This window comes from Bidens hawaiensis, unplaced genomic scaffold (assembly GCF_021521415.1).
Source record: "Bidens hawaiensis isolate Kalapana, Puna unplaced genomic scaffold, B.hawaiensis_p1.1 tig00007139_1, whole genome shotgun sequence".
NCBI lineage: Eukaryota > Viridiplantae > Streptophyta > Magnoliopsida > Asterales > Asteraceae > Bidens > Bidens hawaiensis.
In genome coordinates this window covers 376,832-390,797 of record NW_027491492.1, presented here as the reverse complement: position 1 = coordinate 390,797, position 13,966 = coordinate 376,832, and the positions used below count along the sequence as shown (strand labels likewise).

The 13,966-nt window shown below is 35.7% G+C and overlaps 1 protein-coding gene and 2 pseudogenes across 1 annotated transcript; 1 reads left to right on the top strand and 2 right to left on the bottom strand.

Moving 5' to 3' along the window:
- The first annotated feature begins 1,606 nt into the window (after positions 1–1,606).
- LOC143634621 (GDP-fucose transporter 1 pseudogene) lies at positions 1,607–2,719 on the top strand (annotated as a pseudogene).
- Positions 2,720–4,658: 1,939 nt separating this feature from the next.
- Positions 4,659–5,320, bottom strand: LOC143634665 (auxin-binding protein ABP20-like; annotated as a pseudogene).
- A 3,839-nt stretch (positions 5,321–9,159) lies between these two features.
- On the bottom strand, positions 9,160–10,368 carry LOC143634664 (uncharacterized). The gene has a single exon (XM_077102683.1). It carries the CDS (start codon positions 10,366–10,368, stop codon positions 9,160–9,162), a length of 1,209 nt encoding a protein of 402 aa, XP_076958798.1.
- Positions 10,369–13,966: the final 3,598 nt, after the last annotated feature.

The window sequence follows — 13,966 nt, the reverse complement described above, 5'->3', positions numbered from 1 at the left end:
CTATACCGACTTTTACTCGCTTAAGACACACAAGTGTGTTTTTAGCTATCAAGACTTGTATATTTCTTTAAAAATAGTTTACAAACTGATTTTAATTATTTTCTTAAGTACTTGGAATTGTTGGATTCAACTTGATCTCATCACATAGTTTGGACCGACAAAACCGAACACTCGCTTAACGTGCGTTGTTAGTTCTAAACAATAGATCTACATACTTGGTTAAGTGTTAGTATATTTTAATGAGATCCCATAACAATTAATATGTTGGAAAGTTGACTTTGGGTTTGACCATTTGTCAAGACCCGAATCGACAACCGAACACTCGTTAAAAACCCGTTTTAGTATCTTTGTCCCAAAGGAACTTATATTTTAGCATTTTTCCCACCTTATTACTTAACATTGGTTAAGTAAATATTAAGGTTAGATACTTTAACCCGGTTTCGAGCAAACTTACATTTTTAAATGATTGTTATTATAAATTCTTAAATGGTTACATTTTAAACCTTGAACTTTAATTGTTTACCTTTTGCAACAATTATTTTATTTAAAGATCTTCAAGACAACCATTCTAAATCCAAGATTTTATTGTCATTTAGGCATTGCTCGTTAAACTTCATCCATCCGGTTATTCATCTTTTACCGATCAAGTTTTATACTTGAACGTGAGTAACTTCATACCCCGTTTTCTATCTTTTGTTTTGTGGTGACATTTCATACTTATTCAAATCAAATGCTTTATACTTGAGTCTTAATCCACAAACGTTGTTGTATACTTTACTTGAATAATTGCTCGATTTGGTGTTCTATGCTTATATGCCTATGTGTTTATCGCTTTCGGTTGGTGGAATCTATAAATCCTAGACTACTTGGCATCCCCTTGTATCCAAGTTTATAGCTGTTATTTATGGTTTTGTATACTAGTTTTGTGGCTTTTCATACTATATATCTATTGTTCAAACTTATGAATTGCTCACCAACCTTTGTGTTGACAACTTTATTTTATGAAATGTTACAGGTTTGCATCTAGGTTGATTATAGAGTTCGGTGAAGAAAATGACACAAATACCGTTAGGATATTAGCAAAAATGAACAATATTTGATTTGCTATATTTTGCTATATTTTGTTGTATTTAACTTATGAATATTTGGTTATGTGACATTTTCGATGTTGTGAAATGAAATAAGTTTGTTAAATATTGTCGCTTTAAATATTTGCATCTAGGTTGATTATGGAGTTCGGTGAAGAAAATGACAAAAATACCGTTAGGATATTAGCAAAAATGAACAATATTTGATTTGCTATATTTTGTTGTATTTGACTTATGAATATTTGGTTATGTGACATTTTCGATGTTGTGAAATGAAATGAGTTTGTTAAATATTGTCGCTTTAAATAGTGTCATGCACTTATGGGCAATCGTTACACCTCGGCAAGTTCCGCCGCCTTTGATCGGGATGTGACATCAGAGGTACCGAGGTAGTATAAGAAAAACAAATAATAATATTAATAATAATAATAATAATAAAAGAAAAATAAAACCAAAAATAACACATTATGAGTCGTAACTCGTGACCATATATTCCCATTAAACACGGCATTTAATACACCATCAACTTGTCACATTTTGCATCAATAAAGGTTCTAACCATCATTAAAATCCAATCACATCAAAATCCCATAAAATAAAAAAATAAAAACCTTTCACAACAAATTAATTACATCAACAATGGCTAAACATGTACCAAAACAACATTATGCAACAAGCAGTCTAGTCATCGGGTACGCTCTATGTTCAAGCTTGTTATCCATAATCAACAAATTCGCAATCACCAAGTTTAATTACCCCGGTCTACTAACCGCTTTCCAATACTTTATTTCCGCGTTTGGGGTTTGGGGTTTAGGGAAACTCAGGGTCTTGTCCCACGACCCGTTCGAGTGGGAAACCGTTAACAAATTCTTGCCAGCAGCTTTTGTGTTTTATCTAGCAATATTTACAAACACGAATCTGTTGCGTCATGCTAATGTCGACACATTTATAGTTTTTAGATCATTGACACCGCTTTTGGTAGCCCTCGCGGATACATTTTTTCGAAGGCAAAAAATGCCTTCGAAAATTACGTTTTTATCGCTTTTGGTAATGTTAAGTGGTGCTATTGGTTATGTTGTAACGGATTCGGGGTTTAGTTTGGCTACGTATTCATGGGCTTTTGGTTATTTGATAACGATTACTACCGAAATGGTTTATGTTAAGCACATTGTTACGAATCTCGGGATGAATACATGGGGGTTTGTTTATTACAACAATTTATTGTCTTTGATGATGGCTCCGGTGTTTTGGGTTTTAACGGGTGAACATTTAGACTTGTTAGACACGATTGGAGATAATAACGGGAGTTTGTTTGAAGCTACAACGTTTACTGCGGTCTTATTTTCGTGTGTGTTTGGACTTTTGATCAGTTTCTTTGGGTTTGCGTGTCGAAAAGCGATATTTGCGACTGCGTTTACTGTTACGGGTGTTGTGAATAAGTTTCTTACAGTGGGTATAAATGTTTTGATTTGGGATAAACATGCTAGCCCGGTCGGGTTGTTTTGTTTGCTTGTGACGATTGCGGGAGGTGTTTTGTATCAACAATCGGTTACTATTTCTAGCGGTGGTTGACTAAGGTAATGCGCGACAAAGATGACGACGATGAGTACAAGGAAAAGGATCAAGAATAAGGTTTTTGGTTCGCGTATGAAGCGGTTTGGTTTGGTTAACCAAAGACGTTTCTTTTGAAATTTGATTATTAATTTGGGCATCTTTGGTTTCTTAGAGTACTGAAAAAGTGTTTGTTTTGTGTTACATGAATACATTAATGGTTCTAGTGATTCATATGTCAATTTTTTTTATTTTACTTTTGTAGCAGTGGTAGTTTAATTAGTTTAACAGTAATCTGTTATGTTAAGTAAAACTTGTTTAGTTATTAAGTCTGAGCTAAACGAGGCTACTAGTGAGTTTTGACTATTTGAGTACTGAAATCGACAAAAAGCATAAATCAAAACGAGCTGAGCTCGAGCCTAGTACTCAGTGTTGACAATTTGAGTATTAATATGAACTAACTGATCATACGAACATAAGCAATCTATTAATAGAACTAAATGATGCTTTATTTTGTTGACCTGCAATATTGAAGAGACACTATATATAGGAATGAACTTTTATATGATTCTGATTTTGATAATTAGCTATGAAAAAACATATGTCGTGGCGAAACCCGTGAGCCATAATAAATGTCAAAAACCGATTGTACCATGCCCGTGGCGCTTGTTTGAGGCCATATAACGATTTTTTCAACCGGCATACATGATTAGGGTGGTTGTTGTCCACAAAACCCGGAGGTTGATGCATGAATACAGTTTCTTGTAAATCTCCATGTAAAAACGCATTTTTAACGTCTAATTTATGAATTTCCCATGATCTTGACACCGCCAAGGTTAAAACTGTGCGAATCGTTGCCGGTTTAACCATGGGGCTGAAGGTGTCATCACAATCGACCCCCACTGTCTGAGATTTACCATTAACTACCAATCTAGCCTTATATCGGTCAAGAGACCCATCAGACTTAAACTTGTGGCGAAACAACCATATGCAACGTATAATAGGATAATTAACCGGAGGTGGAACCAGTTCCCACGTATCATTATCCTGTAAAGCCTGAAATTCGTTGATCATAGCGTCAGGCCAATTAGGATCCGATCGAGCGATTTGGTATGTCTTGGGTATGGGAGATATAGGCGGTGTGAGAGTGGTGTGTAGGTTAAGTCGGGTGACAGGTTTGGTGATACCGGCACGGGCTCGTGTGGTCATGGGGTGAACAGAATTATCATCGGAGGGTTGGGATGAGATGTTGGATTGTGTAGGAGCAGTGGTTGAAGATTGGGCAGATGGGGTTTGAGTTGGTTGGGAATTGGTATGGGGTAACTGTTGGGGAACGGATGGAGGTGAACAAGCCATGGTCAGATCTTGTCTATTTTGTCCATACCTTGGCAGGTATAGTACAAAAGATCTTCCAGAAGCGTACGGACTGGCTCTTTTGGGCGGGAATATTCCCGCCTTGCTCATTCCTTCTTCCGGTGACATTGCTGAAGTATAAGAGTTAGTGCCTTATGCGTGTAGCCTTACCGTTAGTGCGGGTAGCCTTCCTTCTTGGCTTGTACCCATACCTGCGGGAACAGACAGGGTACTGTACCAAGGGAGGCTTTCCTGCGGGAACAGCTGGCTTACTGCGTGTAAGGTCTTCATCTCTCTGAGCATGGTGGGTCCTGCGGGACCAGTTAGTCTTTGCGCAGACGTACCTCTTCAAGGTGTGTCTTGCGGGTCCAACTGGGCTTTGCGGGACCTACCTCTTCAGCTTATCAATGTCATTATCATAAATTTATAATATATTGTTTAGGGGGTGTTGAGGATAAATGCTTATTGCTTTCATTTGATAAATTGCATACATACTCACTCTTTTATTCTACTAGGCATTTGGGCAAGTTACATTCAAGCAAACTCGTAAGCTTGCACACACACACACACCCACACACCTACCTTAAAGAGAAACACCAAAGTACCAAACACCAAAATGGTTAATTGGTACCAAACAAGCGAGCAACGTACATCAGCAATTAACAATTAATAAGGGCCATGACCATAAGTACCAGACCCACCAAACACATCCTTAAGTTTCTTAATTTCTGCCGCGTCAAGCATAGTTGTTGCAGCCTCAATTTCAGTGGGAAAATCATTAGCAAACGGAACGTAGTCAGTAATTGTGACCCCAGGCACCGAACTGGTGAAGCTAGAGAACGCAAGCGCGGGCCCCGTCCCACAGTTTCTCACGTAATGAAGCAACCCTTGTGGGAAAACTATGATATCCCCTTTTTTAAAGCGTTCCAATAAAAGTTGGACGATATGAAACCCGCACAAACGGTTCCTTCAATAACCAATAAAAGTTCTGAGCCACGAGGGTGCGTGTGAAACGGGATCACCCCATCAACGGCTAGGTCCAACCGAGCCATAGAAATCCCCAGCCCATTCACGCCAGGAAACTGGCGCGTGAATGCTGGAGTGACCGCGGCCTTGAGGATATTGCTGGTGTTCCCAGCTACACCAAGTCCGGTGTACAAAGCAGCGGTATTGTACAATCCGCGTTGATCTTTGCATGGGAATCCAGAAGGGGTTTCGGGTGATGACAAATCGGCTACACAAAAGTCCTGCACCGAGGCATACACGACGGAGGCCACAAATAAAAGAGAGAGTGCAATAAAAATACTAGTTGATTGATTAAGCAACATGATTGATTTTAATGCAACGTGTTATTTCTAAGTGAGATAGAATGAAGATGATGGTAGAGGTTATAATGTGTGTGATTATATAGAAAATTTTTACCCCTCACCAAAAGGTACGTACGTATTATGGGTTAGGTGTGCATATAAGAAATGAAAGGAAAAAAAAATCTTTTTAACGTTTTTTTGCATTAAATCTGATAGTGACCAAACGTTGATTTAAAAACTGGGTATTTACTATGTACCCAACGTTTTTTTTGCTTTGAATCTCATAGTAGCCTAACATTGATTGATTAAAACGTGGCTAAAATCAGTTTTTTTCTTTTCTTTTATTTTTTTGCGCTTCCTAAACCGTTTGTAACCCAGCCCATTGATAGGTTTGGAGTTTCGTCTTTCAAGCCGGTTTTTATAACCTAAAAATTTGAACTAAAAAATGAATTAGATTAATAATAATTACTCTAGTAATAGCATATATGATTACTATAGTTATAGATATTTGTACGTTTTTTCATTTTAAAAGTAACTTATATTATCTATTACAAGTTATTTAATAACATGAAATACTCATGATCATTTTTATAATTAGTTTATAGACTTTTATTGTTTGAATTCATGTATTAAACCTCTTATTATTATATAAAAACTTTTGTTTCATGTTCTAGTGGATGTTTGGGTGAGTTTCTAAAACCTGCTTATTTGTATTTTGAAAAATAAAATATATTTGACAAAGCTCTTATAAAAACTTTAAATTGGAGGTTTTCAAAAAAACATATAAGCAAATTTAAAAGCTCACCAAACACGCCGTAGATAGATGATTGTATCGATTTAGAAAGTTTTTAGACCATTTGCAAAAGGTATCGGTAAGGGCGTATATAAGAAATGAAAGTAAATTAACTTTTTAACGCGGGTATTTACCCGATGTTTATTTTCTTTGAACGTGATAATGACCTAACATTGATTTAAAAATTGGGTACTTACCCGATGTTTATTTTCTTTGAATGCGATAATGACCTAACATTGATTTAAAAATTTAAGGAATCTAAAGTTTAAATTTTTAATATATATTTTAATAACGTTTCTTTAGTAATTAAAATCCATAAATGTGTATGCATAAAAATTTTGTAAAGAAACATAACATGAGCAAAAAGTGAAAAAGGATAATAAAAAAGGAAACTGTTTGTAATGATTACAAAACTTCCACTTCTCCGTTTTTGAATCAACCATTTGTTAATCCAAGTTGCATCGAACACATCCTTTGAGTGAATCTTTGTTTATTAAGTTGACGATAGAGCAAATGAGTCGTCAATGTTGGATACATCCTCAAGGTTACGCTTCATATCAACATTGATGCGTTCTAACAGTATTGTATGCTTAAATAAATAAGCTACATTGTATATTTGTATGTTTTAATTATTTGACTATAACTAAGGTGTAGAATAATAAGATACTAAAAACAGTCAACATGATGATTAAGTAATGTTTAAAAGTGGTGAAAGCCATAGTAAATTATCCATTGGATCACTATCTATCTTCTCTTTTTATTTTTATCTCCAAGTGTTGGAGATCATATAATGGTAATATCAATCTATCCATGTATACATGGGCGTCTCAAAAAATTTAAATACCTCGGCCGAGCCGAAAAAAAGGCCTATAGATCTTAACGAAAAATATAAGCTAATACTTATAAACGACAATTAATGTTCACAAAAATATAGTATTAATGTAATATACGAAAAAAAATCGAAACAATAAAATAATAAACGTTGAATTTTTGGTCAAATACTAAGAGTCTTAATATCTCGTTAACCCTATAGAACGTTGATGACGAATATTCGAACATGTTAAATATAAATATTACATGATAGGTTTACTAAGGGATTAGTTAAAACTAATACTAAAGTAAAAGGTTTGCTGTGTAAATGTGAAAAACAAACTAAAAAGTAAGATGGAGGGCCAAGGTTGTCAATTCTTGAAACCGGTTTTGAAGCCCACGTTATCTACATTTTATTTCATGGATAACTTTCTTGAACTTTGAATTTGTAAAACTAATCTAATACGAACGATTTGACCGGCAGTTGAGTGTTTAGCACTCGTTTATATATCATATAATTGATTCTTCTCTTTCGAAAACCCTATATCTCTGTTTTGTTTACCATATTCACCATAGCCGCCTTGCAAATTAGCCGGAAAACCGCAACTTCGCCGCCCTACCAGCCATCATATTTCGGTTCCGCCGCTACTTGCAACCACTACAGCCTCCGCGCACCGCCGCCTTGTACCGTTGCTGTTGCTTCTTGCCATCTGACTTCTCGCTCCAACGCATCCGTGTCGGTCTCGCGGCTATTGAGGTAATTGTTACCGGTCTGTCGATGGATACTTGTACTAATACCGTATATATATAGTCGTTGATTTCTTCCGGCGACTAACACGTTAATTATTCGAAGTTTTGATTTACAAATAACATAATCATGCAACGATTTCAGTAGAACATGAGGTTGATCCGAGACACATAAAATTATTAATGTTACATGGCTCTTGGTTTTTAATGCATACGCATGTGCATGTGCAGATTGATAAATTAGTTATAATAAATCTATTGTAATATTAAAGCAAGTAAAAGAGTTTTGTTACTTTTAACAATTATTTAAGTTATTTTATTGTAAACATGTCTCTTTATTTAATGAATGAGTAATCTGTATGGACGCTTATAATTTTCAAAATAAACAGCTATCAATTTGTCGATGAATTATAAAAGAGAGTTGTCGAGGAAATCAACCCAAGTAAAATTAAGTCCGTAAATTTAATTTCAACCTATTAATAAATGTAGGTGTTAGTACGAACTGCAAATTTGAATTTTCCGAATCCGAATCCGAATTATCCGAAAATTCGGATATGAATTTTCGGATAATTCGGATTCAGTTTTTTTGAACACCCTATTAAGACCTATGTTCTTTTTTGTGTTTAGGGATGCACATGTGTGTGTGTTTAACTTTTTACTGATATATTTTTCTAAAACTCGTCATGTTTTCCCGTGTGTGCAGGACATGATCGGGTTATAAGAGCGAATTACTTTTGGAGCTTATATGTTCTTGTTCTATTTTAAGGTTGAATAAAAAGATTGTTTGTTTTGAATGTTTATTTTTGCTATTATTGTGTTGGATTTTGGCTTTTCTTTTCATGATGGATTGTCTTCGACTTTGTGATATTGAATCGATATGAGATTGTTGTTTTGAATAGTAATCTTTGTTGATTTCTTCTTATTGAGGGGATTGTTATTGGTTAGTACTTTACCTTTTACACCCCTTTGACTTTTGTTGTAACTATTGCTTTGGTTGGAAGCAGCGGTTTTGGAAAATCTACTCTTGTTTCTAAAAGTGAAAAAAAAACGGTTATGGATTCGACCCCACTCTACCCACGGTTAGGGACCAGGTTTTGGGTTTCTCCCTGGAACTGTACCCGGAACCAGAACCGTTATATTTTTCTGTTTTAAAGAATTGACAGTTATTCAGTCCAAAATTCATTAACTACGTTTTAATGTTATATAAATTCGTTCTTGATCCCCATATGCAATTCAATTTCTTAGTAAACAACTGGATTGTATTTGCCTTCGTAAATACAGAACAAAAAATAAACCATACTATAACCCAAACAACTCGCTTAAATAATTAACAACTTGTTCGTAGCTTTACGAATCTTAGTTTTAATAAACTCGATACATACAATCTCTGGGCCTTGCAACCCATCGTTGAAAGCAAAATATCAAACAACCCAACAAGTGTGTTTTAAGGTCACCAACAATATTATACAAAAACATAAAACAAAAATATAAATTCACAAATAAGTTTGGTCTAACAAATAGTGAGCCCAGAAGAAAAGGTGACCCCAGCCATGTTTGAACCAGCCATCTTAAATTCAGGAAGAGGTTCAAAAGCCCACTTTGACTTTTCTAAGTCAAAGCTAAGCCAAATCATGTCCCAAACACCCTCAAAATTTGACATCAAAATAGCCCCAATTGTCCCTTCTCTTTCCTCCAAACAACCCATCATAACCCTATAAGGCTTCTTAATTTCATCAATTAGCCCATTTGGAACCCTTGACACAAAGGCCCATTGCCTTCCATTTGGGCCCATCCCCCATAACTCCACCACTTTCACAACCCTAATTCCTTGATTCACATCTTCCATACTTTCGGGCCCGGACCGAACGATCAACATCCACCCGTCGCCATAAATATGTAACCGATTAATCACGGTTCCCCAACTAAACCCAACCGCCAACTCCCCGTCCTCCACAACGCCCGAGAACACGGGCCGTACAACCACGGGCCCATTTGTATCCGGCCCGACCGAAATCACAACACTTCTCCTAGGCCCATTTGACGCGCTTAAAAATATACGATCCCCATTATTATTATTAACATGGGGCCCATTCGCCACGCTAGTAAAGCTCTCACTAGCGACCGTTGACTTCCACTTATTCGTTCGAGAATCATACTCGAACAAAGTGGGCCTATCATCAACCATCTCCGCAAACAAAAACCGAAAGTGACCCGACCCGGGTGGGCCCGCAAGCAACTTAATCCCGGACCGTCTCCACGACGACGTGCCACGTGGGCCCAACGGGCTATGAGGCACTTTTCGTACACTTTTCGTCATGGGATTAACCGAAACAACTTCCCGACTACAATTCAAAGCGAATAAGAAGAAATTCCCTGACGCGGTGAGGAAATAAAGATCCTCACCGGGGGGAATAACTTTATTCAATATATCCCCAATCATAACGTTAAACCAACGTTTACATGACTTGGTAAACCCGTGAACCACTACGGGATCACGGTGCCAACGTTTCTTGTAAACGAATAGGTAAGTTGATGAGCTAGATCGGATATTGTAATTATGAAGGAAGTGGTGGTCCGTGATCACGGACGTGATGAACTTGTTGACGGACTTAAGGTGGAAGATATCGGGTAACGAAAGGCGGATTATTATGTAGTGGATGAGCTCCGATGGGAGGAGAGTGAAGCCGACTACGGTGGTGGAGTTTGGCCGGGTTTCCATGAAAGTTTGATCGAGTTTGAAGACATGATTGGTTTAATATATTTGTTGAATGGATGGATGAAGTGGGACATGCAAATTGTTTTAAAAAATATATAAAAATGGAGGGTAACCGGTAACAACATAATATATGGGTTGAAAGTGATGTAGTGGAAAAGATTGGTGGGTTTCATTTTAGGACATAAGTTTAACTAGTTTTTATTTTAGTCACGCGGGTATAAACGAGCCGAGTTTGGATGGGCTCGGGCTCCGCTTGTTTAATTAAAAGCCTAGTCAGGGCGGCACACAATTGACCAATATAAAATCTTAGTTGAGCCGTCTTGATTCTTTTATCATATTGATATGAAACTTTAAGTTTGAGCTTGGTTCGTTATAGTATTATTATTTAGTCATCTAGTTTAAGCGAGTTAATGAGCCAACTTACCTTGACTTGGACTCGGATCTTAAACAAGCCGATTTCCTGTGAGCATTGAGTCCTGGCTCCACAAGCCTTTTGATTTATTTGTTAAATAGTTATTAAAATTTAATACAATAATAAAAATATGAATTTTATTTAGCTTCTTATTAAGCTGATTATTCATAATAGTTGATCTATTCACGCACAACAGATAATACATACCCTATTGATATGACTTGTTATCTTTTTATTCTTTATTAAAAATGTATTATTATTATTATTATTATTATTATTATTATTATGAAATGTCTATAACAATGTATACATATGAATCTTAATACGACACCAATATGTATTTATATTTGTAATTACATTTCGGTATAAATTTATCAAAAGTCGAGTCATATATTCTGATATGTATTATAACTAATACCACTCAGTTTTTATAAATTTCGAATTTAGCTGTATGTAAACATATATGAGTATACTGCAAGATGTATTTAAAGTGATATAAAACGATTTACGGTACAAATAAATAGAAAAGGTAAAAGACGTTATCCTATCCATAAAAGTTTTAATAAAAAAATAAATAAATATATATGTGTACCCAATGTTATAAAAACTAGTATGCATCATCTGATTGAACCAGTTATACCGGATTTAGGTAAGACAATGGGTATTTAGAGCCCAGTATCTTTAGCTGGTTTGCTAAAACATCGTACCGTCAGTTTAAAAAAATAATAAACCTATAATTAATAACTGTATCAATTTTGAAAATTTTTACACCCTCAGCAAAAGTGCAGTTAAAGTGGGCGAAGCTCCCATTCGCCACGATTACGAGTAAGCGAGTAGCCCTAGCACACAAACCATGGGCCATCAAGTATCAAGTATTGATATCCACTTATATTTTGATGTAAAGCAATTACAAATTTGTAGTAGATCTGAAGATAGAACTTTCTTTTCATTCATTAAAAAGTATTGTTTACATCGAAATAAAATTAAAATACGTTATATTTTGCTAGATTTTGAATCGAGTTTGAATCTGTGTTAAAAATTTTCAAAATTCGAATAATCGCATTCGAATAATTTGAGCATCCGAAATTCCATTCGTGAACCACCTCCATACTTCTCTTGCTTCATTAGTTTATGCTACCACATAAGTTTCTCTTTCAAAGCTTTTAGGCGCTTTAAGAAATTTAAAGAAAGATATTGTGTGTATTCATTCTAACGTTAACCTTAACCATTTTGTTTACAAATTTGACCCATATTGTTCGCTTATATATATAGTTATTATTATTATTAAATAAACTTTGAAGGGTTTGTGATAACATAGCAGGGTAAAGGCATAACCCATTGAAGTCACATGTAAATGTTTCTTGTGTATGCTTGATTACATGACTTGCTAAGGTCACTTATGAAAGAGATCTTGTGGGAGTAGTTGATAATAGGGACAATTCACCCCACCCTTGTTCAATGGATAACAAGATCCACATGATATCATCATTCATAATCATAATCACCAACATAAGACCCATTAGATAAATTGCCATCTTTCTTTAACTTATGTCCTTTTCAACTACTTCTATCCATTTTCCATCTCTTCACCAAAATCACAAACAAATGGTCACATATGTTGACCCATGACCGGTCACAACATAACGGTCCGAAGTGTTTGAGGTGTCTAAGGTTCAAATCCCGTCAATTTCAACTTTACTATCGACCATATCCCTATTATACAAAAACCATTTTCTGACATAAAAACGGATATAACTACACCAAAATAATATATTTATGTGATTTTGTACCCCTCGCCCATCCTAAATTACCCACATCCTATTTAGCCTTCCAAATAATATATACAATCTTGTAGTGATTAATTGGTTAGACCATTATAGTTCTAACATCAATAAATAATTTTATTTTTTGTGGTTTTAATCACTTGTAAGGCTGAGGGGTGTGGGGGGCTCTAACGGGGGCGTGAGTGGGGGCTCCAGCCAATAATATTGTGACGTGTGGCAGAGAGAGAAACTGGATAAGATGGGTGTTGGAGCCCCCGCTGGAGCCCCTGGCCCTGGTGTGGAGGGGCGCGAGCAGGGGCTCCAGCGGATTTTTTTTTTATTTTTTTATAAATATATTCAAAAAGCGTATTATTAAAAAAAACTCATAAATTATTAAAAAAAACACACATTAAAAAAAAACATTAATATCTAAAAATAAAATAAAAATTAAAGTACTAAAAAAACATTATTCTTATTCTTCGGCTTGGTTTTATTCTTCGGCTCCGAATAAAACATCGGTTGGTCCGGTGACGACCATAAATCGTCAATATAATCTGAATCTAGGTTTGGGTACCAATTTCCAGCCATGTTTTTAAAAAAAGGTTTGGAAGATGGGTTGATTTTGGGTTTTTTTTGAAGTTGTGGTAATTATTTTATGTGATTTTGGGTGTGGTATGTGATATTGGGTGTGGTAAGGTTTATATAGAGGAAAAACTTTTTTTTTAATAAAATTAAAGAGCCCAACGGCTCTTTTCTTCATCCCAACGGCTCCTTCACGCATTCCCAAGCCACCTTTACGCCATATGCCTCCCGCTAGCAGGCTTGCGCCCGCCTTGTTTTTCGCGCTCGCGCCCCTCTCGCGCCTCGGTGGTGTGGTGCTCGCGCCTGGGGGCGCGAGCGGATGGGCTCTCGCGCCCCGCTGAAGCCCCACACCCCTCAGCCTAAGATACATTGGGAATAAAGTTTATCAACTTTCATATCTAATGATTCTACTTTTGGAAATGGTCAAATATCCGATCTATGAAATGAAAGATAATAACACCGTGAAATTGACAACTCCTTAAAGTTTTTTTTTCTTTTCTAACACTAATAAACTAATAATGGGTTAATTATGCTCAAAGCCTCAAAAGAGTTTTGATTTTATTGATATTAATTTAAAATGGGGAAGGTGACAAAAAGAATATTGCAAGCTTTGTTAAACAAAACAAGATAATAATTAATACTCAAAAATGACAAAATAATACACATTACCACTCATTTATTTTAAACTTTTCATTCACTTAAGTATAAAAGAATTTTAAATGTCACATGTGTTGACTCTTGATTTAGTTTTGTTTATATTATTAATTAATAATCAAGGAACACATATTTATGAATAAAATGTTAAAAAGATAAAGTGATTATACTTAATTTAAAGATCGTGTTA

Coding starts and splice junctions, on each gene's coding strand:
- LOC143634664 (XM_077102683.1), bottom strand. CDS start 10,368: ATGGAAACCCGGCCAAACTCCACCACCGTAGTCGGCTTCACTCTCCTC.